This window comes from Arvicanthis niloticus, chromosome 14, assembly GCF_011762505.2.
Source record: "Arvicanthis niloticus isolate mArvNil1 chromosome 14, mArvNil1.pat.X, whole genome shotgun sequence".
NCBI classification, from domain to species: domain Eukaryota; kingdom Metazoa; phylum Chordata; class Mammalia; order Rodentia; family Muridae; genus Arvicanthis; species Arvicanthis niloticus.
Genome location: NC_047671.1, coordinates 54,499,980 through 54,525,893, shown reverse-complemented (window position 1 = coordinate 54,525,893; position 25,914 = coordinate 54,499,980). Strand labels below are relative to the sequence as shown.

Genomic DNA, 25,914 nt, shown 5'->3' with positions numbered 1-25,914 from the left:
CTTTGGGAAAGACTTGAGTAGAAACAGTATTGTAAGTAATTATTGTAGGGGCGAGCATATAGAATACTGTATGGAGTGTCTCAGGGCTAGTCCAAGTTACAGTTTGCTTTTAAATTTTTTCTTGTAGTAATAAACTTTACATTGTGTAAGATGTTCACAGTGATATCTACTAGATGTCCAAATGCCAATTTATATATTAAGTGCTGATTTTTTTCCCAATTTCTCAAAAAGCTTTTTCTTTCTTTCAAATTCTATTATGTCTGTACAAGATACATATTTACAATATTGAAGTCAAAATTTTATACTGATTCTCATTTTTACTTAAATATATACTTTTGAGTTATAGTTATGAAAGTATTTTATGTATATTTAAGATTTCTAGTCATAACAACCAACATTTCTTTTCTATCTTTCTCTAGGTAACTCTGTCCCACAGGATATCTGCTGCATGGCAGCCGATGGAAGGCTAGTCTTCGCTGCATATGGGAACGTTTTCTCTGCATTTGCCCGTAATAAAGAGGTTTGTATTATGAACTACTTAACTTTCTTTATCTTTCCTATCATGGCAGTTTCTAGAGGAAGACAGGCTTCATGTGAGAGAGACAGTGTGTCTGCAGATGATGAAGAAAACCTAATAAAATAACTGTAGTCCCTGTATGTTCAGGGGTTAGGAGAACAAATCAGAGTCAGGGGACATGAGGGTTGTCAGCTGTGGGGAAACTAACTGCCTCTTGAGCCAAAGGACCAAGCCAAAAATTAGAGTTATTGGATCCTAGTGGGGACTACAGCCCTGAAGAAGAAAGGAATTTAGTTGTGGAAGGACAGCTACTGTAAAGAATTTCTTTGTCAAAGCAGAAAGGTATGACCCAAAATAGTCTAACCCTATTTTGCCCATATCAACTGGAAGTCCCTAATGGAGGAGTGTGGAGGCCAGCCTTCTCAGCATACCGTTTCTCTAGGGTGTATGGTGTTGCTCTGGTGGCACTGGGGAAGAGGCCTGTGTGCTGCAGTGGAGGGCTCTAGCTCTCATTTCTGATGTCTTCCTGCTCCACACTCCCACATTGAGTGGACTGAGTGAGCAGCTGAACAGGCCTGGTTCCTTATTATCTCATCATTTTCATCTCAGTCAAGAGTTGGAGTACATTTCTTAACAATTAGTATTTTAATTGTTACATGCTTTCTGGATCGTTGATAGCATTATATGATGGACTGAGTAACATGGGTCTCTTTTACACTTTGACATTGTAGATAGTACATACTTTTAAGGGCCATAAGGCAGAAATACATCTTTTGCAACCCTTTGGGGATCACGTTATCTCAGTGGATACTGACAGCATTCTTATCATTTGGCACATTTATTCAGAAGGTAAGACTTTATTTCTTTACCTTGGGATATTATATGTACTTACGTATGTAGCTAAAAATCTTATGAAAACCATAAGCTCTATGCCAGAGTTTTCACGTGTACTGAGAATATTTAGCACTTAAGGAAAAGGTTCTAAATAAGCAATTTTACTTAGATTGTGAACTACTTTCAATGCATTAAATGTGCTTATCTCGGCTAATACATTCTCCATTGTACTTTCCAAGCTTGGTGATGTGTTATAATGTGGTTTTCTCTGAAGTGTTTTGAATACACATTCACACTTGAGTCATTCTTGGGTAATATCTTCATCTTTAAGTAAAGGAAATTATGGTTGTAAGCTTGAAGATACTGTAATCTGAGAGAAAATATTCATCCTTTTTAAAGGATGTGACTCTGCCATTTACCTGATAGTCCTGTGCAGTAGCACTGTGTGTGAAAGTGTGTGGGATTTTCAGTGGTTAGGAGCTTCCCTGCCATACCACCAGGATATCTCTAGCTTTCTTCAATAAGGTATGGTGGCTCCGTCCTGAATTGGGTCTGTCGAGTTACCCGTTTGCCTTCTAAGTTACTATTCCCTCTCTGTGATCCATTGAACAGTGAGTGTTTTTTTAGTAACTTTCTTTAGAGAGTCCCCTTAGAGGTGTACTATGTCCTCACTGAGTTAGTAATCCTTTTTTTTCTCTTGTTCATGTAAGAGAAAGTATTTCCTATTAAGACAGGTTCTCTTAAGGTTTCAGAATCTGGCTTTTTCTGGATGCTGATGCCCAGATTTTATGTTGCTATTATGACAGCACAGTGAAATAGATTCTTCATGGTGCTATTTTTAGTGACTAAGTAAACCTGCTGGTACGGAAAAAAGCAAGGATCTCTTAAAGTAGCGCTCCAAAGTTTGGACAGACATCCCTATATTTCTCCTCTTCTATTGTGCCTTCTTTGATACTACATTTTTGTGAAGTTTGTTGAAACATTGTTTTAATCACAAACTAAAATAAAAACCAAAATAAAGAGGAATTTTAAGTTTCGTAAGCATACAGTTTCTAAGAGGCTTTTATTGTACAGCAAGTGACTATGTGCCACTCCCCGCTGCACAGGGTTAGCTTGCCGCCTTCTGTATGGGAAGCCTCTGAGGAAGTGTGTGCTCATTACTGTTGGTCTTGATGAGGTGTGCCTCTTTGCATTTTGTCCCAGTGACTGGTAGAGCTGCTCAGAAAGCAGATACTTTGTTTCATTTGGAAAATTCTCTCCTGCTTCATTATGGGGTTACAGAAATCCCAGTGCCCAACCCCCACGGTCATTTTTAATCCTTTCTATAAATTGATTTGGCAGTAATTTTGAGTAGTAGTATTTACACTAGAACTTGTTGATCATTTTTGATACTCTAAATGACATTTTCAAGTTGCCCTATCACAATTTTTAGAAATATCTCTTGGATAAATAGAAAAACAAATATTTACTGGATAAAGAGCAGGTGAGATGGCTCAACAGATAAAGACATTTGCTGCCAAACCCAGTGTTCTGCATTAGTCCTTCATGGTGGATTGAGAGAACCAACTCCTGTGGACTGTCTTCTGACTTCCACATGCACACTGTGTACATGTGTGCCCATCACATACACAAAATGGTTTTTAAAAATAAGTGTTTATAGGTTAATATGTAAGTCCTTGATTTATGTATATTGAATCTCTGGTGTGTTATATTTACTTGCATGTAGTAGATGTGAGTATATGAAAATGTATAACACTATTTCATAAATAATGTTGTTAATAACTTTTACTTTTGTAGAAGAATACCTTCAGTTGACTTTCGATAAGTCAGTTTTTAAAATCTCTACAATTTTGCATCCAAGCACCTACTTGAATAAAATCCTACTGGGCAGTGAGCAGGGAAGCCTACAGTTATGGAATATAAAGTCCAAGTAAGCACTTCTACTAAATGCTCTTAATTCTCATGTTGTCTTTTACCTAATACTTCCTCAAAGGCTACGAAGCCTCTGCTCATTCCGTTAACTTTCTCCTACCTTTGAAATATGGCCCCTGACAGCATGTGTGAGAGCTGACATATTGTCTTGGCACATGATGGGTGACATCATAATGGCCATTGAACAGTATTTACTAATGGCTCAATAGTTATATGAAGGTATTCATAAAGTAATTGGACAGTGACTAGTAGAAATGCTTTTTAAACAAATTACTTACTACCACTCTGATGACTACCTGTTATTAGTAGAGATGGAAGACTGCCTAAATGATTTTAAGTGTATATTTACCTGTTACTTGAAAACTTATCCAAAGTGGAGGGAAGGCAGCTCAACCTTATGTAGTATTTTTAAAAAGCAAACAAAGAACTGGAGAGATGGCTCAGTAGTTAAGAGCGTTTTCTGCTCTTGCAGAGAACCTGGGTCTGGTTCCCAGCTCCCACATCAGGTGGCTCACAGCTGCCTGTAACTACAGTTCCAGGGGATGCGACACTCTCTTCTCAGGTACCAAGTGTGAATGTGGTGCACATACATACATGGGGCACTCACATGCACACATAAAATACTTGAGTCCTTCCCGGTTGTCCTTTCTGAAGCCTTTATAAATTTGCAAAGGGAAGGTTTGACATTTTTTTCCTAGTTCATAGTTTTTAATCAGTATTCAGTTCAGCTTAATATTATTGACTGCTAGGTTCAGGATTATTGACCAAGATCTGCTTCCATCCATAAAGTTATTTTCTTAGATTTTTCTTTTGCATTATTTGCTATACTTTTAAGTATCTATTGCATAATTATTGAATAATCTAAACTCTGCCCATTTGTACTTTGGAATGTATGATTTAATACTTCGGTGATCGTTATGTTTTCAGATATCTTTATTTCATAACCTTATTTTATTGTTATTGTTGGTTAGATTTTGAAACCTAGGGCAGCATTAGAATTATCCTTTATAATCGTGTAATATATAAATACTACTCCCATCAGTGACACTGTTTCTAGAAATAATTAAATTATAATGAAAATGAAATTCCTGTCTTTGTTATTGTGCTGTACAGTGGCTCTTGCTCCTAGTGTTATGTTTCTAAGAGTAGTAAGCTATACAGCTTGTGGGGCTGAGAGCCCTCTGGACTCCGTTACTAGCTATGTTAGCGTAGCTTCAGTATTTCACTTTGCTTTTGTTTTCTGGAAAATAGTGAATGCTGATAGCATTTACTTTATGTAATTACATTTTAAATACTAAGTACATTAGCATATGTTCTGAGCAAGAATTCAGTGAAGAGCAGCTGGGTGCTGGAGAGATGGCCCCGGGGTTAAGACCATTGGCTGCTTTTCCAGAGGACCTGGGTTGGTTTGGTTCCCAGCACCCACATGGCAGCTCACAGTCTAACTCCAGCTACAATGTGCTCTTCTGGACTATAAGGGTACTGCAAACACGGGGTATACATATATACATATATAACATGCAGGCAAAACACCTATATACATAAAAGAAAAGTAATCTTTAAAAAAAGGATAGTATCCCTTGATCAAAACCTGTTGCTTTTATTAAATGATTTTGTTTTCCTTTTTAAAAAATAATGTTTTCTTTCTTTCTTCTTGTAGTAAACTTTTATATACATTTCCAGGGTGGAAGGTTGGAGTGACAGCTCTTCAGCAGGTTAGTGTTTTCTTAATGATAGAAGGAGGCACTCTTACTTTCCTAGAATAACCATGGTTTTAGACTTAAATAAACTAATATTTAGCTTTCTCTTTAAACTGTTGCCATGAGGAAATAGTGTTCTAAAAACTTAATTGAAAAAAAGAAATACTTTTGCTATAAAGGTTTGTGTAATCTTAGGTACTTGGAGTTTCCTAGTGACTTTATTGATGAACATGTCATTTAGTGCCTTATGAAGAACAGAAATGAGGTAACTATGGTAGAAGTGAGACTGTGGGCCATACAAAGGAGTTCATCAGGATATTGAACTTTTCTATTTGAAATAATTGGGACCCAAATTCTGATGCTTATTAGATGGTAGATGTCCATAAACAAGTGCTTTTGTTTTTATGTTTAGTCAGCCAAGTGTGTGTGTGCATGGTGTGCATCTGCAGAATATCTGCTGGTATAGCCTTCGTTTTTTAAATATGCACTGCTTGTCCCAGCTCAGTTTATTTGCATTCACTTTGTTCTGTTTTGATGATATTCCTGAAGATTCCAGTAAGTATTGATCTGGAGGGCAAGGATCCTGATTGTTTTGCTATCCTTAGCTTCTAGAGTCTAGCATGTAGTAGGTACTAATAGCCTGTTAATGAAATGTATAGCCTGACTTACTGCATAATGATACTGGATATTCATCTCTGTTGAGACCAAAGACCATTATAATCATTGACTACTCATGTTGGAACAGACTGATTATGAAATGTTAGCATGTTTTCTAGGCTCTTCCTATTGTCTTGATAAAGCTGGCTACTTAGGTTTCCATGTTTGTGGCAAGGCTTTCCATGTTTTTAAGATTTGGCCTTTCTCCCCATTTCTTCTAGTCAGAAATTATAGTGAATTCACATACAGTCCTCTTTACTGTGTAATTGTTTGGTTTTTTTTTTCCCCCCCCTTTGGTTTTTTTTTGGGGGGGGGGGTTGTTGTTTTGTTTTGTTTTGTTTTGTTTTGTTTTTGAGACAGGGTTTCTCTGTGTAGCCCTGGCTGGCCTGGAACTCACTCTGTAGACCAGGCTGGCCTTGAACTCAGAAATCCGCCTGCCTCTGCCTCCCAAGTGCTGGGATTAAAGGTGTGCGCCACCACCGCCCGGCCGTGTAATTGTTTTCTAAACCAAGCAGTTTTATTTAAGGGGTGGGAAGAGGCTGATTAGCAGAATTCCCAGAAATTAGCTGGGAAGTAATTTGGAAAACACACTGTTAAATACTTGAATGTTAATAACTGGTAATGCCAGAATGATAATATTAGTGGGTTTTTTCTTCTCTCTTTTAGAAGGTATTTCATTTCTTTTGATAGCATATACTAGTATGCATCATTAAGAAGTTACATTGTTTAGGAAAATAAGAGGCTGAGTCATTTAATTTTCAGGCACCAGCTGTGGATGTTGTTGCCATTGGTCTTGTGTCTGGTCAAGTTGTCATTCACAACATTAAGTTTGATGAAACATTAATGAAGTTCCATCAGGACTGGGGACCCATTACTTCCATTTCATTTCGCACAGGTAACATTTAACTTACTTAATCATTAGAGTTAACAATACTTAATTAGTCATTAGAAAGATAAGGGTATTTTTTAAAAACATTTTTTGTACTTTAATAGAAATTATAATACTAAAGAAAAAGACATAGAAATGTGGGCAGTGTCTTGAGATGTTTTGTTAATGTTTTTGTTTTATTAACAGATGGTCATCCAATAATGGCAGCTGGAAGCCCGTGTGGCCATATTGGACTCTGGGATCTGGAAGACAAAAAATTAATTAACCAAATGAGAAATGCACACTCTACAGCAATATCTGGGCTGACATTCCTCCATAGAGAGCCGTTGCTTGTTACAAATGGCGCTGATAATGCTCTTCGGGTATGAAGATTATTGTTGTCCTCTTCTAAGTGCCCGGCGTTATTCTAGTTTGTTGTATTATCTCAGCCTTGGATTTATGACTGACGGGGTGTGGGATGAGATTGATATAGAGGGTACAAAAGTATAGCAGGGTACATGACTGCAGCGAAGTGGGTGAGAGTTACAGCCTAGTCTCAGTGCAAGCACTGCCCAGTGTTGGCTGATGTGTTCAGAAGGGTGACTTAAGTCCCTGCAGATGGCACATGGTTGAGACAATTCACCACTCTATTTTCTTGTAGATATGGATATTTGATGGCCCTACAGGTGAAGGACGACTGTTGAGATTCAGAATGGGGCATAGTGCGTCTCTTACCAGGATTAAATATTATGGACAAAATGGACAGCAGATTTTAAGTGCAAGTGAGTTTCTGCTTTCTTCCATTTATTTTGCATCAACATTAAGATCTAGGAACTCAGTATTCAGTTGGTTTGGTATTTACAAACTTTTTCTTCTTTTGAAATGGCTCTTTGAAGTGTTTCAAATTGTAGCTTTTCATAGGACCTAGCTTTCCAACTTCCTGGATTTGCCATTGTTCACCCCTCTGGTTGGTGGCATGAACCTGAAATGAGACCAACAAATTCACTCAGACCATCATGCAACTTATACTCTGAGGGTTAAAAAGAGTCACATGAGTGAGGTATTTAATCACAAGAACAAGACATACATACAAAAACATTTTCCCTAGAAGCCCATGAGTAGCATCAGCTGAACTAAACTCATTCCTATCCGCTACACCTGGGAGGAACAGGAAAACACATGTCAAGAGTAGTTCTGTGTTTTGAAAAAACTGAGTTCACAAGACTCTTGTTTTCATAGAGTTTTCTCAGGAGCACCCAATTCTCACATGGCTTTGTCTTGGCCTGTTTTCAGACAGGCATGCTTTGCTGTTTTGATGATCTGACTGTAGGTTTTCTGTTTATATTAATAGGTCAGGATGGGACTCTACAGTCATTTTCTACAGTTCATGAAAAATTCAACAAGAGCTTGGGGCACGGTAAGTCATTTGCAAGATAGAAAACAAGCTGCCAGTCAGAAAACAGAAAGACTGAAGAGAAAACTAAGTTCAAGATTCTGAAGGAAGTGCTACTAGTTCATCTCTTCTCTTGGATAATACTGTGGAAAGCGGACAGAGGAGGCGTTCTTAGACAGTGCCCCGCATGCCTGTGTTCGTAGCCACATCTCTAAGGGGATTCCTGAAGTGAGGTTGGAGGGCTTCTTTCGGCTCTTCTCACCTAGGAAGGTGTAGTCTGCAGAGGATGTGAGTTCTCGTGGCGCTGCCACACTCAGTGTTTCTCAGGCACGTCACGGGCTTTTTTGCTAATATGCATGAAATATTTTTTAAACTGTATTTTATCTGATTGCTGCTTTAGTGTTGGCCACTGATCTTGGTTGGTTCCCCTTGTATTGGTTCTGTAATATCCCAGTGAAGCTATACTGGCACTATTTGGTTCTTTTGGTTCATTTGACTCTGACCGTAGTATCTTTGAAAAGTAATAGTGTTTTATCTTATTCTGCTATTTTATAGAATTTATTTTCATGACTGACTTCAGAAATTATTTACTGATAGTGGTAATAACAGCTATGCCTTGCCTCTAACTTAATTGGGAATATCTTGTATATATCTTGTATATCTTGTATATACTTACTGTAACAAGAAAAGTTTCTTAACCTACTTTTTTATTAAGGAACTTTGCTGTTGTCCATTTCACCCATCCCTAGGATTAGTAAACAGAAAGACAGTGAAGCGGAAGGGACTTCAGAACGCCATGTCCGTGCGGCTCCCACCCATCACACAGTTCGCTGCTGGTGAGTGCCTACACGCTCTTTGCTTTTATGTCTTCCTAGCCTCTATTTTAATAAACTTTTCTGTATATTAAATGCTCAGAAGGTGACTTTAAGTGAATGCTGGTCTTGTGTGAACACTGCAAAAGTTACCTTTAGCAAGAATTGTTTTGTGTTAATCTCCTTTTTTAGTAACATTTGGTGTCATAGTCCCTGTCTTAGTTAGGGGTTTTATTGCTGTGAAGAGACACCATGACCACGGCAACTCTTATAAAAGCAAACATTTAACTGGGGCTGGCTTACACTTCAGTCCATTGTTATCATGGTGGGAAGTCTGGCAACATCCAGGCACACATGGTGCTGGAGAAGGAGCTAAGAGTTCTACACCTTGATCCACAGGCAGCAGGAGACGCGATGAGTGTAGCTTGAGTATATGACACCTCAGAGCCACCTCTAAAGTGACACACTTCCTCCAACAAGGCCACACCTTCTAATAGTGCCAGTCCCTATGTGCCAAGCATTCAAACACGTGGGCCTATGAGGGCCATTCCTATTTAGACCACCACATCTTCTAAACATGACTATCAAGATCCTTGTATTTTCCCTAGTTCATTTTTCTTCTTCCACCTCTTTCAAGAAAATACTTTACCTACTTGCTCTCCTCAGTTTTTCTTAGTCTTTTTTTTTAATGTTTAAAATTTTAATTAATTTAATGGGTATGGTTATTTTACCTGCATGTGTATACGTGTACCACAAATGGCCCATGGAGGCCAGAAAAAGGCCTTGGATCCCTTGAAACTAGAGTTACAGGTGGTTGTGAATCACCATGTGGGTGCTGGGAGTCAAACCTGGGTCCTCTAGAAAGGCAGCCAGGCCTCTTCACTACTGCCCCATCGTTCCAACCCCTATTTAGTCACTCCTGGGCCCTACCTTAGGGCCTCTATGTTGCCTGCTAATTTCTGTTTTACTACCACTCTGAGTGAGCTATTATTTTTATTCAAAGCTTTCTGAAAGCTCTTTTTGAGTCCCCTTAGAAAACACTGTCATGCCATCATACTTTAATTTTTTCTCACCAAAATTTATGGTAAGGTGTATTAGCTTTACTTAGCCATTTTATGTTGCTTATATCAAGCAGTATAAACTGATATGATTTTTATTTGTTGGTAATTCATTAGATTGGGAAGCTGATTATTGTTAGGTAGCCTGTTTGTTTTACTATTGTGTCTTGGTACCATAGCTCATAGCATTTCTCCCAAACAAGCATTTTGATTTTTGATTTTACTGTGTTTAAGAGGAAGCTCGTCAAAGTGACTGGGATGGCATCATTGCTTGCCATCAAGGTCGGCTATCCTGTTCAACCTGGAATTACCAAAAATCGACAATAGGCGCTTATTTTCTCAAGCCAAAAGGATTAAAGACAAACAACATCACTGCAACAGTAAGTGACCTTGTTGATTATGGTATTTTCTCCTTTAAAAACACCCTAAGCTAGTTTTGTTTTAAGTTTACTAATACTACTAATGGAAAAAAACGGGGTTTAATTCTTTGGAGATATAATAGCTTAACAGTATCAACTTTTCTAACTTGTAGAGATTTTATTTAATTTGGGAGTTGATATAAAGTACTGGCTCCCTATGGCTTTGGTTTGCATTTGCTGTAGGACTGGTGTTCTCAGTCATGTTTTAATGTGATCTTGAGCTATTTGTATGTTTATTCATAACAGCTACTGCCCTGCCTTGTCTTCCCCAGCTACTTTCTTTAGGAAGTATGATTCCTCCAGGTCTGTTCTTCTCTGAAGACTAGTTTGGCTCTTTTGTTCTTAGGAATTTTACAGAAGCAACAGCTGGGATTTTGTTTTTAAAATTAGTGCTATTATAAGTGAATTGCTTTTAAATTGTATTGATTACTAATATATCAAGATAGAATTTACATTTGCATATCCATCTTGCATCTTCCAACCTTGATAAATCCTTTCAGTGATCCCTAGTGGATGTCTCTGCTTTTGAAGATGCTTGTTACAGTATAATTTAGCATTTCACCCTATTTTGTGCAAATTGCTTTATAAGTATGTATATAGTATTTTCTTGTATGAAAAGCAAATCTTAAGCTTTTTATAGATTTCTAAGCCTTAGAAATCTTGAGCTTCTTTAGGAAGTTTACCTGTATAATTTTAAATAACTATTCTCATATAAGTAGTAAAAATGTTCTAGCTTCTTTCAGATATTTTTTCTCCTTTCTCTCTCTCTCTCTCTCTCTCTCTCTCTCTCTTTTTTTTTTCGGGTTTTTGTAACAGTGTTTGTCTGTGTAGTCCTGGCTGTCCTGGAACTCACTCTATAGACCAGGCTGGCCTCAGACTCAGAGATCTGCCTGCCTTCTGCCTTCTGAGTGCTGGGATAAAGGCATGTGCTGCCACCACCACCCAGCCCTCCTTAGATAATTTTTTCATACTTACTTAAAATGGAAATAGAATTGTATACTGTAATATAATACATTACATTTAAGAAAACTAATAAATCAAGATGAGACAAATAATAAATTGAAAAAGCTTTGGAAACCATGATGTATAATAAAAGTAATATTATCTTCTGTGTGGTTTTAAACTTAATCCCCTTCCCCCCCCCCTTTTTTTTTTTTTTTTTTTTTTTTTTTGACTAAAGGCAGTAGATATAACTTCCTGTGGAAACTTTGCAATAATTGGCCTCTCCTCAGGAGCTGTAGATGTGTATAACATGCAGTCTGGTATACATCGAGGAAGTTTTGGGGATGATAAAGGTATTCAATTTTTTGTTATTTTAAATATAAGGTTTAGATGGGTTTGTCTACTCTCTGTCTGACTCATACAGTTACGTATGATATAAACACTATTAAAATATTCAAGGGGGGAAAGTCATAAAGAGATTAGGGGGAAGTAGATACAAATTTTTTTTTTCTTTGCTTTAGGTAAATATTTACTATTTTATTAAATTCTCTGTCATGGCATCAACTGCTTTTGCCTTAACATCCTAATAACCAGAGATGTCTTCTGCTTTGTAATTCAGTTTAATTTCAAGATTTTAGGTTTTATTAATAATGGGATATCAGGTATTCAGATAAAAGAATCTTTCTTGCTATATTGTTTGGCCGGATACCGCCAATGCTGACTTCTCTTTTTCTTTCAACATGTATTTAAAAAGCTCATACTGGCTCTGTTAGAGGTGTTGTAGTAGATGGATTGAACCAACTGGCAGTTACAGCTGGAAGTGAGCGGTTACTCAAATTCTGGAACTTTAAAAGCAAGGTGTTGATCCACTCTCTGAGCCTTGATTCATCTCCAAGTATGATGCTGCTACATAGAGACAGGTAAACTGCTTCTTGTACTAACAGATTTCCATTGTGATGGTTTTAGTGAGAATCCTAACTAAAGCACATTACCAGGTGGGAAGAAATCAAGAGCATTTTAGTAAATAACTGTGTAGTTTAATTTCTTCAAAGATATATTAAGGTGGGTTTTTTTGTCTTTGTTTATTAAAACTTGTACATTTGTCTTCCCAGTGGCATCCTGGGGCTTGCCTTGGATGACTTCTCCATCACTGTCCTTGACATAGAAACTAGGAAGATTGTCAGAGAGTTTTCTGGACACCAAGGCCAAATAAATGACATGGTAAAACGAAACACTTTTCAAATAACCTCATTCCTCTCCTCTTTAGGATAAAGATGTTTAAATAATTGAATCCGTTATTTTTAATGTTCTTATTCTCGTCATAAGAAGGTCTTCAGAATGAATGATTATTTGCAGGCTAATTTTCACAGATTTTAAGAAAAATTTTGGAAATAGTTTATTACTTTTCAAGAAACTGATACTATCAGATTGAAGTATAAATGCCAGAATTTATTTTTTTGTCTTTAAATCAAATTAAATATACTTTGTAGAGTGAATGTTTCATTTGGTTTTTAAACTAAGCTGAAAGATTTTCTATTTGTAATGAATTTATGACAGTCTGAGACACCATATTTGTTCAGGTACTGTTACTCTAGAATTTATATAACTAAACCTCAAAAGGTTTAATAGAAATGTGATGACGTTTGTATTCTGTCTCTCTGGAATGTGATGTGTAATAGCGAACACATAAGCTGGTTCTAAAGTATATTTTATTTAAATAAATCTAAACACCTTAAAATTGTTAACTGAGGACTGTGTTAAGTATATGGTATCATTTAGTATTAATTGCAAGTCCACTATTTGGAAAGAGAAAAAAAAAAATAAGAAAACTACTGGATGATGCCAGTAGTTGACAACCATGACCCTTATCAAAGGAAATGTAGATGTCAAAATTGACGGTCCCTTACTTCTTCCTTTACAAGTAGGAGAAATTGGTCAGGGTATAACTTGGAGATTGGCAAAATTAGCCTTAGATAGATTTTGTTTTGATGGTATCTGGAGGAACCAGGGTGGGGGTGGGATATTACGTTGAAGTAGCATTTTTAAAAACATCTGTCCTAGTCAGCTTGCTCTTCCCATTTCTTCCTTTTGTAGCTTTTACTTCTCCACTGGTGTCTTCACTGTGTTCCTCTCAGAGGTGTTCACTTGTGTTTAACATTGCAAAACAAATGCGTAGTGTTTGTAATACAAAGCCTGTCTCTGAGAGTCAGTCTCTTCCATCCTGTGCTGTCTGCAGTCCCACCTCCCCAGTTGAGCTGTCTAGACCCTGAAGTTTGAATTTTAGTAGTCTTGCTGCAGCCTGTGAAAAATTAGCATTGAATTTACTGCAGTAACATTTGCTAATAAGAAATAATCTTCGTGGTATATATAAATCTCTGATTATCTGCCGCCATAGCCTTACAGTTTTGGGTCTTATGTAAGCTAAGGTTCTCAGCACTACATGGAAGAGGGGCCCTTGTCCAACCTTTTATAGCTGGAAACAGATACTTAAAGTAGCATCAGGAATCCCTTACCTCATTGTTTGAAAATATTTTTGATCATTGTTGCTTTTAACTATTTTGGAAATAAAATTTTCATTAAGGGAGAAAGGGTTACTTTTAAATAAAGCAACAAGTAAAATTAGTATATCCTTATTAACATTTTTAAACAGAATTTTCATTCCCCATCTTTAGATTGTAGTGATTTAGATAATTTCCCAGAATGTGAGTGTAGTAGAAGAGACGGTTTTCAGAGACACGGTGTTAGCTTCATCTATGTCAATTACAGCTAAATTAGACTGCAGGATAGCTTTAACTACACATTCTTAGTATATATGAATATTTTTTAAAATTTACTTTTAATAATGATGTGTAGTCACAGCCTCTTCTTTAAGTAAATATACAGTGCTGCAAAAGTTGGCATAATGTTCTTAATTTCATGAACTTATAATTGACATAAAAATCTAATACTTATGTAAGTCCCAGAGAAGTGATACAGAAAACATATTTTTATTTATATAATATCTATATTTTGCATAGTCACATTTATCATTTCATGAAGCCTAGATTCTTTTCAAGTTTTGTATGCTTTATTTGTTCATGTATGTGTGTGTGTGTGTGTATTACATGTTAAATATATTTTGTTTTGTTTTAAAGACGTTCAGTCCTGATGGCCGTTGGTTGATAAGTGCTGCCATGGATTGCTCTGTTAGGACTTGGGACCTTCCTTCTGGGTGGTGAGTTCACTTTTAAGTCCCACAGGTGATTTCTTAGTCATTGTCTGAACATGTGACTTGCGCCTGTTATTTATAGGTATGAAGTTGGCACTGTTTTGTTTGTGGAGTGTTGTTGATTTCTTAAGTACCAGGCACTAACATGACAAACATTAGCCAGGAAAATGCAAATCTCTCTTACTCATTCCTGCAAAATAGAGACCCAGAGGTGGTTTGTGTAAATCTTAAGAAAACCCATTATGTGGTCTTGACACTCTAAGTAGAGCCCAGACACATTTTATTTTAAGGATTTTTGCTATAGTTCATAACTCACATAGTTGAATTTAATTATAAGGTCAAAAGCCATGCCTTTCCTCAATACTGCTTTTCTCTCTTCTTTAATAATAGGACAGTGTCATAAATGTGACGTCTAAGTATGTCTTTCAAGAGTAAAAGTCACTCTTAATCCAGCATATTCTCAGGAATTGGTTCACTATACGTGTACAAGCACGTATAGTTTTTCTTTAAAAAGGAAAAACCCGTACTTCTCATTTCCCAGTAACTTTGCTAGAGATAGATAGACACCCACCTTCCAACATGTGCAGCTGATGTAGAGTAAGCATGGCTGAAGAACTCAGGAGTGAGCCCAGCCCTAGTCACTAGGGACTTTTGTCACAGGTGTGTCACCTTTCATTTACATGAGTGAAGTAAAATGCAGTCAGTTTCAAAATTGAAAATCAGATGTTTGAAGATACTTAGAAAGAAATATTGGCAGTTTATTACCTCCTGGACTTTTGTTATTGCAGTTTTCTAAAAACTTGTAGAATTGGAATTAAAATAAGAATAGTGACGTTTTTGGTAGCAAGTTTATCTTTGGAATGGAAAACCAGGATCTGAAAGTAGCATTTAAAGCTTTGAAATTTTGATTCAGCAGTAGCATTTTTGCTGAACTTTTCATTTCAGTAACTAGTTGAGTAGATTTAAATGTGGTAGGTTTTCAACTTTTTTTAAGTATGTATTTTTTAAATAAACACTAAGGTTAATGCGAAAGCAAGACATACTAAGACGTCAAGTTGTTACAAGAAAGTGAAATCACCTGTTGAACAAAGTATTTTTATTAAAGAAAAAAAAAACAAGTAATTCTTTTGTTTAAATTTGGAGTGGAATAAATAACTTGAAAAGCAGTATCAAGCAGCTGATGCTGTCCTCCAGCCCGCACTGTTACTGGACACGTTTCACTGTGTGTTTCCTTGGTATCCTAATAGCCATGCTTCTGTTAGTGGTTTTGTTGCACAGGCTAGGAAAACGAGCCCTACGGAGATTTCAGTAATTTAATCAAGATGGATTGTATGTAAACACTGAGCATAAGCACAGGAGGAAGAACCTTCCATGTCAGTCCTGTTCAGTTAATGCTGGGCTGTGTCAGGGCAGAGCCAGTGTCTACTCTAGAAGACAGGTAACGGGGAAGTATTTCATTGTAGAACTTTAGGAACTGTTATATTATTTAGATTACCCCTTTGAAAAATCGTACCATGACAGCAACCTTTTGGAGGTCCCTTGCTGTTCCTTCATTAAGCATTTTCATCATTTATTTAGTATGCTCAGTATTTGAAGAATGAATATCCTCAGGCTGGAGAGATGGATCAGAACAGTTAAAAGCACCCTCTGTTCTTGTAGAGGATCTTGCTTCAATTTCTAGCACCCACGTGGTGATTTATACTTGTCCATAACTCCAGTTTCAGGGGCCTCAGCAGACAAAACATCTGTACACGTAAAGTATCCTCAATTAAAAATTAAAATGAGTAGGTCTATTATGTAAACTTAACAGTGAGGAGATGTGTGAGTAAGCGTGTGAATGTAGTTCCACACAGCTGTACCCATCTGAAATTGTTCCTCTATAAAGCACATTGCAGGCTTACCAATTGCAAGTGTAAGTAGAATTCATAATCCCTGAAGTCGTGTCAGCCGGCTAATACAGACTACCTTGTTTTATTTTGGCTTCCAATTAACTGGAAATTCAGGCTGAACTTCATAGGGGGTGAGAAATACACAAAATTAAATGGTTTTAGAGCAGAAGTTTGCGTTTTGTTTTATCTCCTTACTTCCTCAGCTTTACAGTCTATGGAACTTTAACATGAGAAAAATTGGAAAAGACAACACTTAACATTTCTCATAAGTTAGAACCTTTCATTGGCTCTCCTTAGTGAAGATTCCTGTGGAAAGTGATCCCATCACCTTGGCAATGAAGAATATACCAGGGACTCTTAATCTTATAGGATTATCCTGGCTTCACTCTGGATTAAGCTTGCACATTGAAGCCGTATGAGTTTAGGTGACAGTGGAAAATACGCTGTATATGTGGAAACTGCCTTCCTCAATTTGGTGCTTTCACGCAGTGGAAGTCCACCTACCCACACAGCACAGCTGTGTAGAAGAAGTTGCACAATGAAATTGACAAGATTGAATTCTTGAGTAGAACAAGTTTGCTCAAGCAGTTAATTCTCTGAACAGATGGGTCAGAACATGGTAGGAAGTTTGACCCTACATTCTTAAACCTCTGCTTTGTATCAAGACAAAGAAGTAAAATGAGGAAATTTGTGTTTTATATACTGGGAATATACTGTCTGCTCTGGGTTGTTTAGACGAAGGAAATTAAACAATTTACCAGTTTAATCGTCACTGGCTTTTGAGTGGTTGAGCACTTTGCTTCCTTTTCCTCTGTCCCCTAACACAGTGTTTCCTGTGAGCTTCCTATGCAGACAGACAAGCAGAAACAATACTGCTTATTGTTCCTCTTTTCTTACATTTGAGAACTGGCCAGCAGCGGTTATCCTGAACACTCTCTGGCATTTGTTAGTTTCCAGAACTCCTCATTGTAATCATTTTTATCTCATTTTGGGTTTTTCACTTCAGGTTTGTTTAAGTTGTTAACGGGTCTTTTAGTAAACATGTCACTTAATGTCTGCCAGAAGAAGAGCTGCCAGAGACAGTTACATTGCTTATAGTGTGTCCCACACACTGCCTGCTCTCTCCTTAATTCCAGTTATGGTTAAACAGATAGTCTTCTTGGGTGCGATGACTGGTTCAGTTGATTTCTATCTTAAACAAGTTTTTAAGTCTTACTGAAACTTGTCTTTCTGATCTATATGATAAAGATGATTGTGTCACGGTTTATAAAAATTACATTAGTCATTTCAGGTGCTTGGATCAAGACACCTTAAGCTTAAAATACAGAAGCAGAGGCAAGTTAAAAACTGCTATTATTTCTTTATTAAGTCACTCGTATGAGAATAGAGCCTGAACTTAGATATTTGTTATATGTTCCCATAAAAAATGCATTGTCTTTGACATAGTGACTTTAACAGCTGAGTTTAAAACTAACTAGTCTACTCTGGAGAGGTTGCTCAGCTGTTCAGAGCACTTGTTGCTCTTGCAGAAGACCAGGGTTGGATTCCCAGCACACATAGTAGTAGCTCACAACCATCCATAACCTCAGTTCCAAGAATCTAGCAGGCACACATGTGATGTACACATATGCATGCTTGTAAACATTTATATGCATAAAGTAAAATAAAAATACAACAACAACAAAAACAAACAAGTCTACTTTTTCTGAAGGTGTTCCTCCTCCTGTCAGCCTGAGGAACTGTGCTCCCATCATTCTCTTGCCCCCTAGCCTGCTTTCACTGCCTGCAGCTACTAATTACCCTATTGAGATTCTTTGCTGCTAAACGATTACTGCCATAATCCCATTGGTCTCCCTGTTCAAATACAGTCTGCATTCTGTTGGTAAATTTCTTTATTAAATAGAAGATTCTACCTTTATCTATTCAGTGGCTCACCATCAAGATGTGCGTGGGTTTTGTTGGTGTACTTTGTGCAGTGGTCCCTTATTCCTCTAAGTGTGTGCTGTCTTTAAAATTGTTCTCAATAAGTATACCAAACTGGGGTGAGAAAAACATTGTTTCCTCTCCTTACTGTTGAATCCAGCTAATTAATTAGTCTGTTTAATGTTTTGGGCTTTCCCATTAAGGTAATTGTTTTCACACAAGTGCTTAGTTGACAAAGCAGTGGTTAATGGTAACTGGTTGTAATTTGTAAAAACCTTTTATTGCTTATTCCTTTTAGTAAAAGATATGTGTATCCCTCCCCCCCCTTTTAAAGTGTGCCTTTATGATGAATAAAGATTAAGTATTTATACTTCTTTTTGTAGCCTTATCGACTGCTTTTTGTTGGACTCAGCTCCTCTAAATGTTACTATGTCCCCAACTGGAGACTTTCTAGCAACTTCCCATGTGGATCACCTTGGAATTTATCTGTGGTGAGTTCTTCCATACATCTCTTGCATTTGGAGCAGGAGGAGAACGATGACAATGGCCAAGATTGGTGATGGCTAAAATTACCATAGTTTGTTTTTATACAGTGGAACTATCACACAGCCTAATTCATCTACCATGAATCTAGGACTGATAACTTGATCATTTAGATAGCTTTGTTCAAGTGCGTGTTCTAAATTACATAATTTTTGTCTGCTATTTAACATAGTTATATATCTAGGTATATATTCTATAGCTAGAACTGTATGGTTGTTGCTCATCACGTCTGAACTTCAGTGTTCGTTATAAGTAAGGCACACCTGAGGAAAATGTTTGGTAAGATGCATCCTAGTTGCATGACTTTCATAACCATTTAAAAACATGTGGCTCTTCAACCTCTGCCAGGTTGAACCCGTGAGACCCTGTAGTTAATGGTGAACAACCTGTGCCTAGAAAAATTATATCTCTTTCCTGAGTTTGTACATCCAGTTCTTTGAGCTGCCTTGAAATCTTTGTGTTTATTGAATGCTGGGCTTAAGCCTGTAATCATCCTGTCTTAGTTTGATGAGTGGTGGGACTACATGGATGTTCTTTCTCACCAGCCATTTCTAATTCTTTTTTTAAAAAAGATTTATTTATTTATTTATTTTTTATCTATATGAGTGCAATGTTGCTGTCTTCAGACACACACCAGAAGAGGGCATCAGATCTCATTACAGATGGTTGTGAGCCACCATGTGGGTGCTAGGAATTGAACTCAGGACCTCTTTCAGAGCAGTCAGTGCTCTGAACCGCTGAGCCATCTCTCCAGCCCATCTTTTCTAATCTAATTAAAAAGTATCTTCTAATTTATTTCAAGGGAAAAAAGTAAATTTGATTTATGATTGTGGCCATCTTGAAAAGCAAACTGTGTTGTCATCTGAAATCAGTGAAGCTTTAGCCCTTAATGGATGACTAGCCAGTAAGTAAGTAAGTCGTTAGTAGGCCTGTGTAGAGCAGTGGGGTGCTTCTCTGTAGGGAGCTGCTGTTCATATGACTTGGGACCTGAGTTTCCAACTGTTCTTTTCCATGGAAATTCATATTAGGAATATAGGGAAAATCAGTCCTTACGTTGAACAGGTCTTTATATCCTGAATATCACCCATGGCTGCTTTGCAGATGTGTAGCAGAAGCCCGGTTACTTACCCATTTCAGAAAAGGCCAATTGATTGACTACTTATTGCCCCCAAGAATATAATTAGGATGTCCACTTTAACTTGCTTTCTCAACCTTTTCCTTTTTTTAAATTTTCTTTATTAAAGATTGGTATTTGTCAAACATTTTATGAAAATTATTTTATAAAAGTATTATCTACTACTAGTTTCTCTTCAAGTTTTTGTACTATGTTAAAAACAATTTCAGGCCTTGCGTGCTTGTAGAAGCCATAGAGGCAGGTGGATCTTAATAAGTTCAAGACCAGCCTGCTCTATACATAATGGGTTCCAAGTTAGCCAAGGATGCATGGTGATACCCTGTCCCAAAAAATTGGAAACTTCATTTATTTTATGCCTTTGTGTTTGGCCTGCATGTATGCAGTGCCTGCAGAGGCCAAAAAGCATTGGATCTGCTGGAACTAGATTTAGAGACAGTTGTGAAACAACCATATTGGTGCTAGGAATTGATCCTAGTCCTCTTGAAGAACAGTCAGTACTCTTGACTGCTGTGCCAGCCCCCATCCATGTTTTTTTATAGCCTTTTTTATTTTAGCATTTTCCAAAATCTCTCTTTGAAGTCTCATCTAGTTAATGATTGTAGCCTCTGGCCAAATTCAAGATAAGGACCACTACCCGCTATTAAAGTTTCTCCAATGCTGTTTCTTCAGTAATGTATCATTATAAAATACTTGGTTTTTGCTTGCACAGGTCGAACATTTCCCTCTATTCAGTTGTCTCCCTGCGACCACTTCCTTCAGATTATGTCCCTTCAGTAGTGATGCTTCCTGGTACTTGTCAAACCCAAGGTAATTACAAAATAACAAAAAAGGTTTATGGTGTATTACAAATCTATTAGATTATTGCTGAAAAAAATTAGAGTTAAATGAAGTCAAAGATTTTTTAACTGATTTAAAATATGTTTAGTTGCTTCAATTTATAGAACATACCATAAGTATCTTTAATACATAAAATAATAGTCTGTGTGAAAGTATTTGAAGTATACTGATGGGAATTATAAGGAAATAAGAGAAAGGGGAAGGCAAAGGAAAGGGGTGAGAAGAGTCCCAAAGCTGTGCCGACTGAATTCTGGGAGGCAGATGAATGTGGGGTGGGACCGCTTCTTTCTATGACAGAGCTTCTGTTGCCTGCATCTGTCATACCTGAACATCTGTTTTAAGGTATGCAAGTATTGGAAGAACAGATGAAATTGGAAGAGCCAAGTGATGAAATGATAGAGTATGAGTCACCAGAACAGTTGAGTGAGCAACTGGTGACTCTCTCACTTCTCCCTGAGTCACGCTGGAAAAACCTTCTGAATCTTGATGTTATCAAGGTAACATTCTAAGTGTTCTTGACGCTGCGTCCTAGCCTGTGCTCCACAAGCATGTCTTGCTTTGAGAGTATTCGGAAAATGATAGTCAAGACGCTGCTGTTTGATTGAGTGGTGTTTGATGTGGCACTATCACAGAGGTCCAGTTCTATACCCACTGTAAGAACACTGCAGGTGTTTGGATTTGGCAGAAACGCTGTAACTATAGAGCTTTCAGACTGGGCTGTTTCAGTGTCCAGTCTAATAAGTTGTATCTCTTACTTTCAAAGCAAAAGGAAGAAAAGTTGCTATCTTAACTATTTGTGTCTTGATTCTATGTTTAAGAACATTTTACTAGTTTTTTTAATGCCACAATTAATCTTTTATTATTGCATTTTTTTCTGTTGCTAAGTAGACTTTCAGAGCTTGCTATATCAGGGTCAACAAATGAGTTCACTATGTAGGGTTGAGGTAATGTATTATGAGGCTATAGTGTTGAAAACAAAGTGAGCCCATTTTTCCCTGGGGATAGTACAATTTTGAGAATAGTGTTCCAGCTGGAGAGATAGCTCCATGGTTAAGAGCTGGTACTGCTTTGCAGAGGACCTGAGTTAGGTCCTCAACACCAATGTTGGGTGACTCAAACCACCAGTAGCTCCAGGGGATCTCACAGCCTCTTGTGGCCTCTGTGGTCACTATACTCAAGTGGACAAAGCCACAGACACACAATTTGAAAAATGAAAATAAAATTTTGTATAAAATACTTAAAAGAGCCAGGCAGTGGTGGTGTACGCCTTTAATCCCAGCACTTGGGAGGCAGAGGCAGGCAGATTTCTGAGTTCGAGGACAGCCTGGTCTACAGAGTGAGTTCCAGGACAGCCAGGGGGCTGTACAGAGAAACCTTGTGGGGGGTGGGGGGAGAAATTCCAGTGGAATTTTACTGACATGAAATATTTTATAAATTGGCAAAAGTATTTTTTTTTTAATTACTAAAGAAAAATTAAAATTCCAAAAAAAAACAAAAAGAAGTAGGGTCATACTTCTCCAAACTATTAAATTATTTCTAATGGGGGAGTCTGCACTTCTAGATCTGAACTTTCTTCTGGAGACAAGCCACTTTAAGTTGTTTATCTTGTTTTGTTTACGAGACACTGAGCGTAATGGCTCGTTTTGTCAAGATGAACCTGTCTTAAGGCTGTTCCTCTGCCTGTCACATTGGGAAGCCTGGGTGAAGGACAGCTACAGCATTGCTCACGTGCATTTTATCTCAGCATTCTATAGGGAAAGGATTTGTTCCTACAGTCTGTTTTGGTGGTGTTTTCAGTTTCATGTGTAATGAAATCTGGAAAGTGTTGATAGGGTGAGTACTCACCACTCATTTCCCCTTGTTCTCTCTCAATCAGAAAAAGAATAAACCAAAAGAACCACCCAAAGTTCCCCAGTCAGCTCCATTTTTCATCCCAACGGTTCCTGGGCTTGTCCCCAGGTTTGCTGTCCCTGAGCCCAGCAGTGACCCCCAGCAGGTAAGAACCAGATTGCTCTTTTAAGTTTATGGGACTCTTGTGTTCTGGCATTTTTGTCTCTCCCAGTGTTACTGAGTAAATTAATGCTCGTTTTAAGCTATATGCTATATTTTAGGTGATACTTATGTTCATTAAGTAATATTCATTTGTTTCTATTTAAGTCTAAGGTGGTAAATCTTGGGATTTTGGCTCAGAAATCAAATTTCTACCTGAAACTTGAAGAAGGATTGCTAAATAATCAGTGTAAGTTAAATTATAAAATATTTGAACAAGTATCTTCATTTTTGGTTTAGTTTATTGAAAGAAAAATTGCAGAGTCAATAGTAGAGAAAAAGACTATAATAAAAACGAAAAATACACCAATTCCATTTATAAATTACGTTGACTGAGTAGCAGTGCATTCAGATATGTTAATGGTAAACCTCTTGAGACACTTCCCAGTCTTCTGATGGAAACTCGGATTATATTTGGAGATGGAGGACTTATGACAACATGTCCCATGTGGTTTGTCAGTTGCTTCATTGTGAGAGCTTTGTCCACCGGGAGCCTCAAGCTTCTTGTTTTCATTTGAAAATCTGGTTAGTTATACGATTCTTAATACATCAAAGACATTTAGGTAATTTTTATATTTCCAAATCATCTTGTAGAAATGTAATTTTAAAAGAAAAGAAAAATTAGTTTTTAATTTAGTTTCATTTAGACTTTTCAGGTTACTGTAGAGCAAATACTAAATACATGCATTTTTTAAAAACTGTTACTCTGTTGAGAAGTTAGACTGCCCTTGTTTTATGATTGAAATGTGCTTATCAGTGTCACTTGGTCCACAGGGGCAAAGTCAGACGACAGTGCTGCTTACTTTTTGTTTATTAAGGAGTGTAAACACATAGTTTAAAATATACTAAAGGACAGAAAATGAGAGTGATGAGCGTCTTGTCAGTGCCTCAAAAGCTAAAGTCATAGCCATTGCCGCTGCAATGGCAAGGGACTGATTAGCTGTGTGGTTTGTTTAGTGTGTCTCCATGGGCTGCAGAGCTCTCGGGGAGAGTTGGGATTGGTAGACGAGGGGCTGAAGGCTCCCCTATGCGTCTGTAGGGGACACATTGTTGATGTGTCTTAACCACAACAGTTTTATTTTTTGTAACAATAAAAATGGAAAATGAAAGCTAATTCCCCACCTCATCCTATTTATTCCTGGTAATCTTATTCAATATATTGTGCAGTGTGTTCCTTGATGACCTAATGGTACAATCTCTTTGTTCTAATTGAAGTTTAAATTCCTGACAATGCAAAACTTTAAGAACATTCAGTACTTTTACTGGTATTGAAGTTTTTACTGCTTAATTTATTTTGGCATTCATTGCACTGTAATGTGAAAAAATAATGCATGTAAAGGAAATCTAATGCCATTTACATAAATACTGCTTGGCTATAAAGGAAGATCATAGCTTCTTAAATAATGTGTATGAAATAACTAAAGTCATTTTATAATAATGCAGATGAAGCTGCTCTTAACCTTCTGAAAGAATTAGGCCCATCTGGGATTGAAACAGAGCTGCGAAGCCTGTCTCCCGATGACGGTGGCTCAGTCGACGTCATGCGGAGCTTTTTGAACATGATTAGGGTGATGTTGGAAAGAAAGCGAGATTTCGAGTTAGCCCAGGCTTACCTTGCATTGTTTCTGAAGGTGAGTGAGATACGATACTTCTCTTTCTATATGGCAGTGTTATCAAACAGTAGTCTGCAAAGATGGGCATGTTCTGTATCCACAGTATTGAATGGGCTGATGAATACTTGAAATACAGCTTACTGTAACTGAGCAGTAGCCTGGCCTGGTGTCTACCACCCTGACATGGCTGGGCCTTTTAGGCTTTGTAGTCTTTATTTTTGTTATCACACAGTGGCATAGTTTTGACTTTATCCCTTTTGCCATCTCTTTGTTACCTGTGCTGAACCTTAACTTTTTAGACTTACATTTTCTTTTTTTAAGTTTTCTATAATCATAAGGGAAAGTTGGGTTCTTTTGTTTGTTCATTTTTGTCTGCTGCTGAAATCAAAATGTTCACCTCAACAAGTTTCAAGTAACTTGGCACAACTTGCTCTTTTGAGTAACAAATGGAGATGTTCTCTGTAGGTCCCCTGCATGGTGTGACATGATGAAGTAGACAGTGCTCGTCTCAGTAGTGCCTGCTCTCCATCTAGCCCGGGTGTCTAAAGTAGTCTTTAAACTTACTTAAAAACTGGGTATTTAAGCAGTTCTAAAAAGCTGGGGGTTTTTTCTTTCCTTTTCCTTTTTTTTTTTTTTTTAAGAAATGCTAAATTGTTTGTATAGGTTTTCATGTGTTTACCAAATGTTAGTCCCTACAAACAAATTTACATAAATCTTTAGAAAATAAATGACTGCAGTTCATCATCAGTGGGTTAGAGAAGAAGGGAACCTGGAGGCAGGCACGGTAGCAGTGCTGCCTGGTCTGTGGTGTGGAGGAATGAAGATTACATCGGTTCTGGTTCAGCTCATAGTTTAAAGAAAACTTGATATGAAATGGTTTGGGACACTGGGAAATCGGATAACAATAAACCACCACTGAAGAAAGAAATATTTAGATACTCTCTTCTTAAGTTCCTTGGTAGGAAATAAAAATCAAACTTTAGTATTCTTAAGTAAAATGTCCAGCTTAACCATCATCTCTCCTTCTCAGTTACACCTCAGAATGCTTCCGTCGGAGCCAGTGCTTTTAAAGGAGCTGGTGAAGCTGTCGTCACAGGTAGAAAAAGATTGGACTCACTTACAGTCACTCTTCAATCAAAGCATGTGTGTCTTAAATTTTATCAAAAGTGCTTTGTTGTAAAAAATAAACTTGAAGTGATTACAGAAATCAAAGCTAAGTGTGAAGTGTGCTGTTTAACTTGTCTTCACTCCCATTTCAGCGTGGGAGTGACCAGCTAGTGTATTTTAAGTGCAAAAGCCTTTGTAGATGTGAAATTGTACCTTCCTTCTGCTCTGCACACCAAGAGAACGTAAAACCACCTGAGTTCGTCACACGAGTCACATACATAGGGCTTTTTTAACTACTGTCATTTTGTATTTTTTCATGTTATGTATAAACGACAGTGCTATTTAGTGTGTTTTATTGAATTAAATTGACAGTGTTAAACAGATCTATCATATGCTTTTATGGTATTAGAAAAATGAGGTTTTTTTTTTTTTTCTGGATGGTTTTTGATGAAATAGATTGTTGATTCTTGAAGCTGTA

At 37.3% G+C, this 25,914-nt stretch overlaps 1 protein-coding gene across 2 annotated transcripts in view; it reads left to right on the top strand.

The window, feature by feature from the left end:
* Nucleotides 1–25,541, top strand: part of Wdr36 (WD repeat domain 36) — a 28,964-nt gene extending 3,423 nt beyond the window's left edge. For both annotated transcript variants that reach the window (XM_034518433.1, XM_076912861.1), the window contains exons 3-23: nucleotides 420–520; nucleotides 1,249–1,366; nucleotides 3,149–3,281; nucleotides 4,944–4,998; nucleotides 6,403–6,535; nucleotides 6,716–6,891; nucleotides 7,170–7,290; nucleotides 7,860–7,925; nucleotides 8,651–8,737; nucleotides 10,006–10,151; nucleotides 11,371–11,485; nucleotides 11,887–12,052; nucleotides 12,245–12,353; nucleotides 14,267–14,346; nucleotides 18,536–18,643; nucleotides 20,540–20,637; nucleotides 21,010–21,164; nucleotides 22,544–22,663; nucleotides 22,825–22,906; nucleotides 24,160–24,347; nucleotides 25,360–25,541. In XM_034518433.1, coding sequence (XP_034374324.1) covers nucleotides 420–520; nucleotides 1,249–1,366; nucleotides 3,149–3,281; nucleotides 4,944–4,998; nucleotides 6,403–6,535; nucleotides 6,716–6,891; nucleotides 7,170–7,290; nucleotides 7,860–7,925; nucleotides 8,651–8,737; nucleotides 10,006–10,151; nucleotides 11,371–11,485; nucleotides 11,887–12,052; nucleotides 12,245–12,353; nucleotides 14,267–14,346; nucleotides 18,536–18,643; nucleotides 20,540–20,637; nucleotides 21,010–21,164; nucleotides 22,544–22,663; nucleotides 22,825–22,906; nucleotides 24,160–24,347; nucleotides 25,360–25,509 — 2,507 coding nt within the window. In that variant the 3' untranslated portion in view covers nucleotides 25,510–25,541. The remainder of the gene's footprint in view (nucleotides 1–419; nucleotides 521–1,248; nucleotides 1,367–3,148; nucleotides 3,282–4,943; nucleotides 4,999–6,402; nucleotides 6,536–6,715; nucleotides 6,892–7,169; nucleotides 7,291–7,859; nucleotides 7,926–8,650; nucleotides 8,738–10,005; nucleotides 10,152–11,370; nucleotides 11,486–11,886; nucleotides 12,053–12,244; nucleotides 12,354–14,266; nucleotides 14,347–18,535; nucleotides 18,644–20,539; nucleotides 20,638–21,009; nucleotides 21,165–22,543; nucleotides 22,664–22,824; nucleotides 22,907–24,159; nucleotides 24,348–25,359) is intronic.
* The last annotated feature ends 373 nt before the right edge of the window (nucleotides 25,542–25,914 follow it).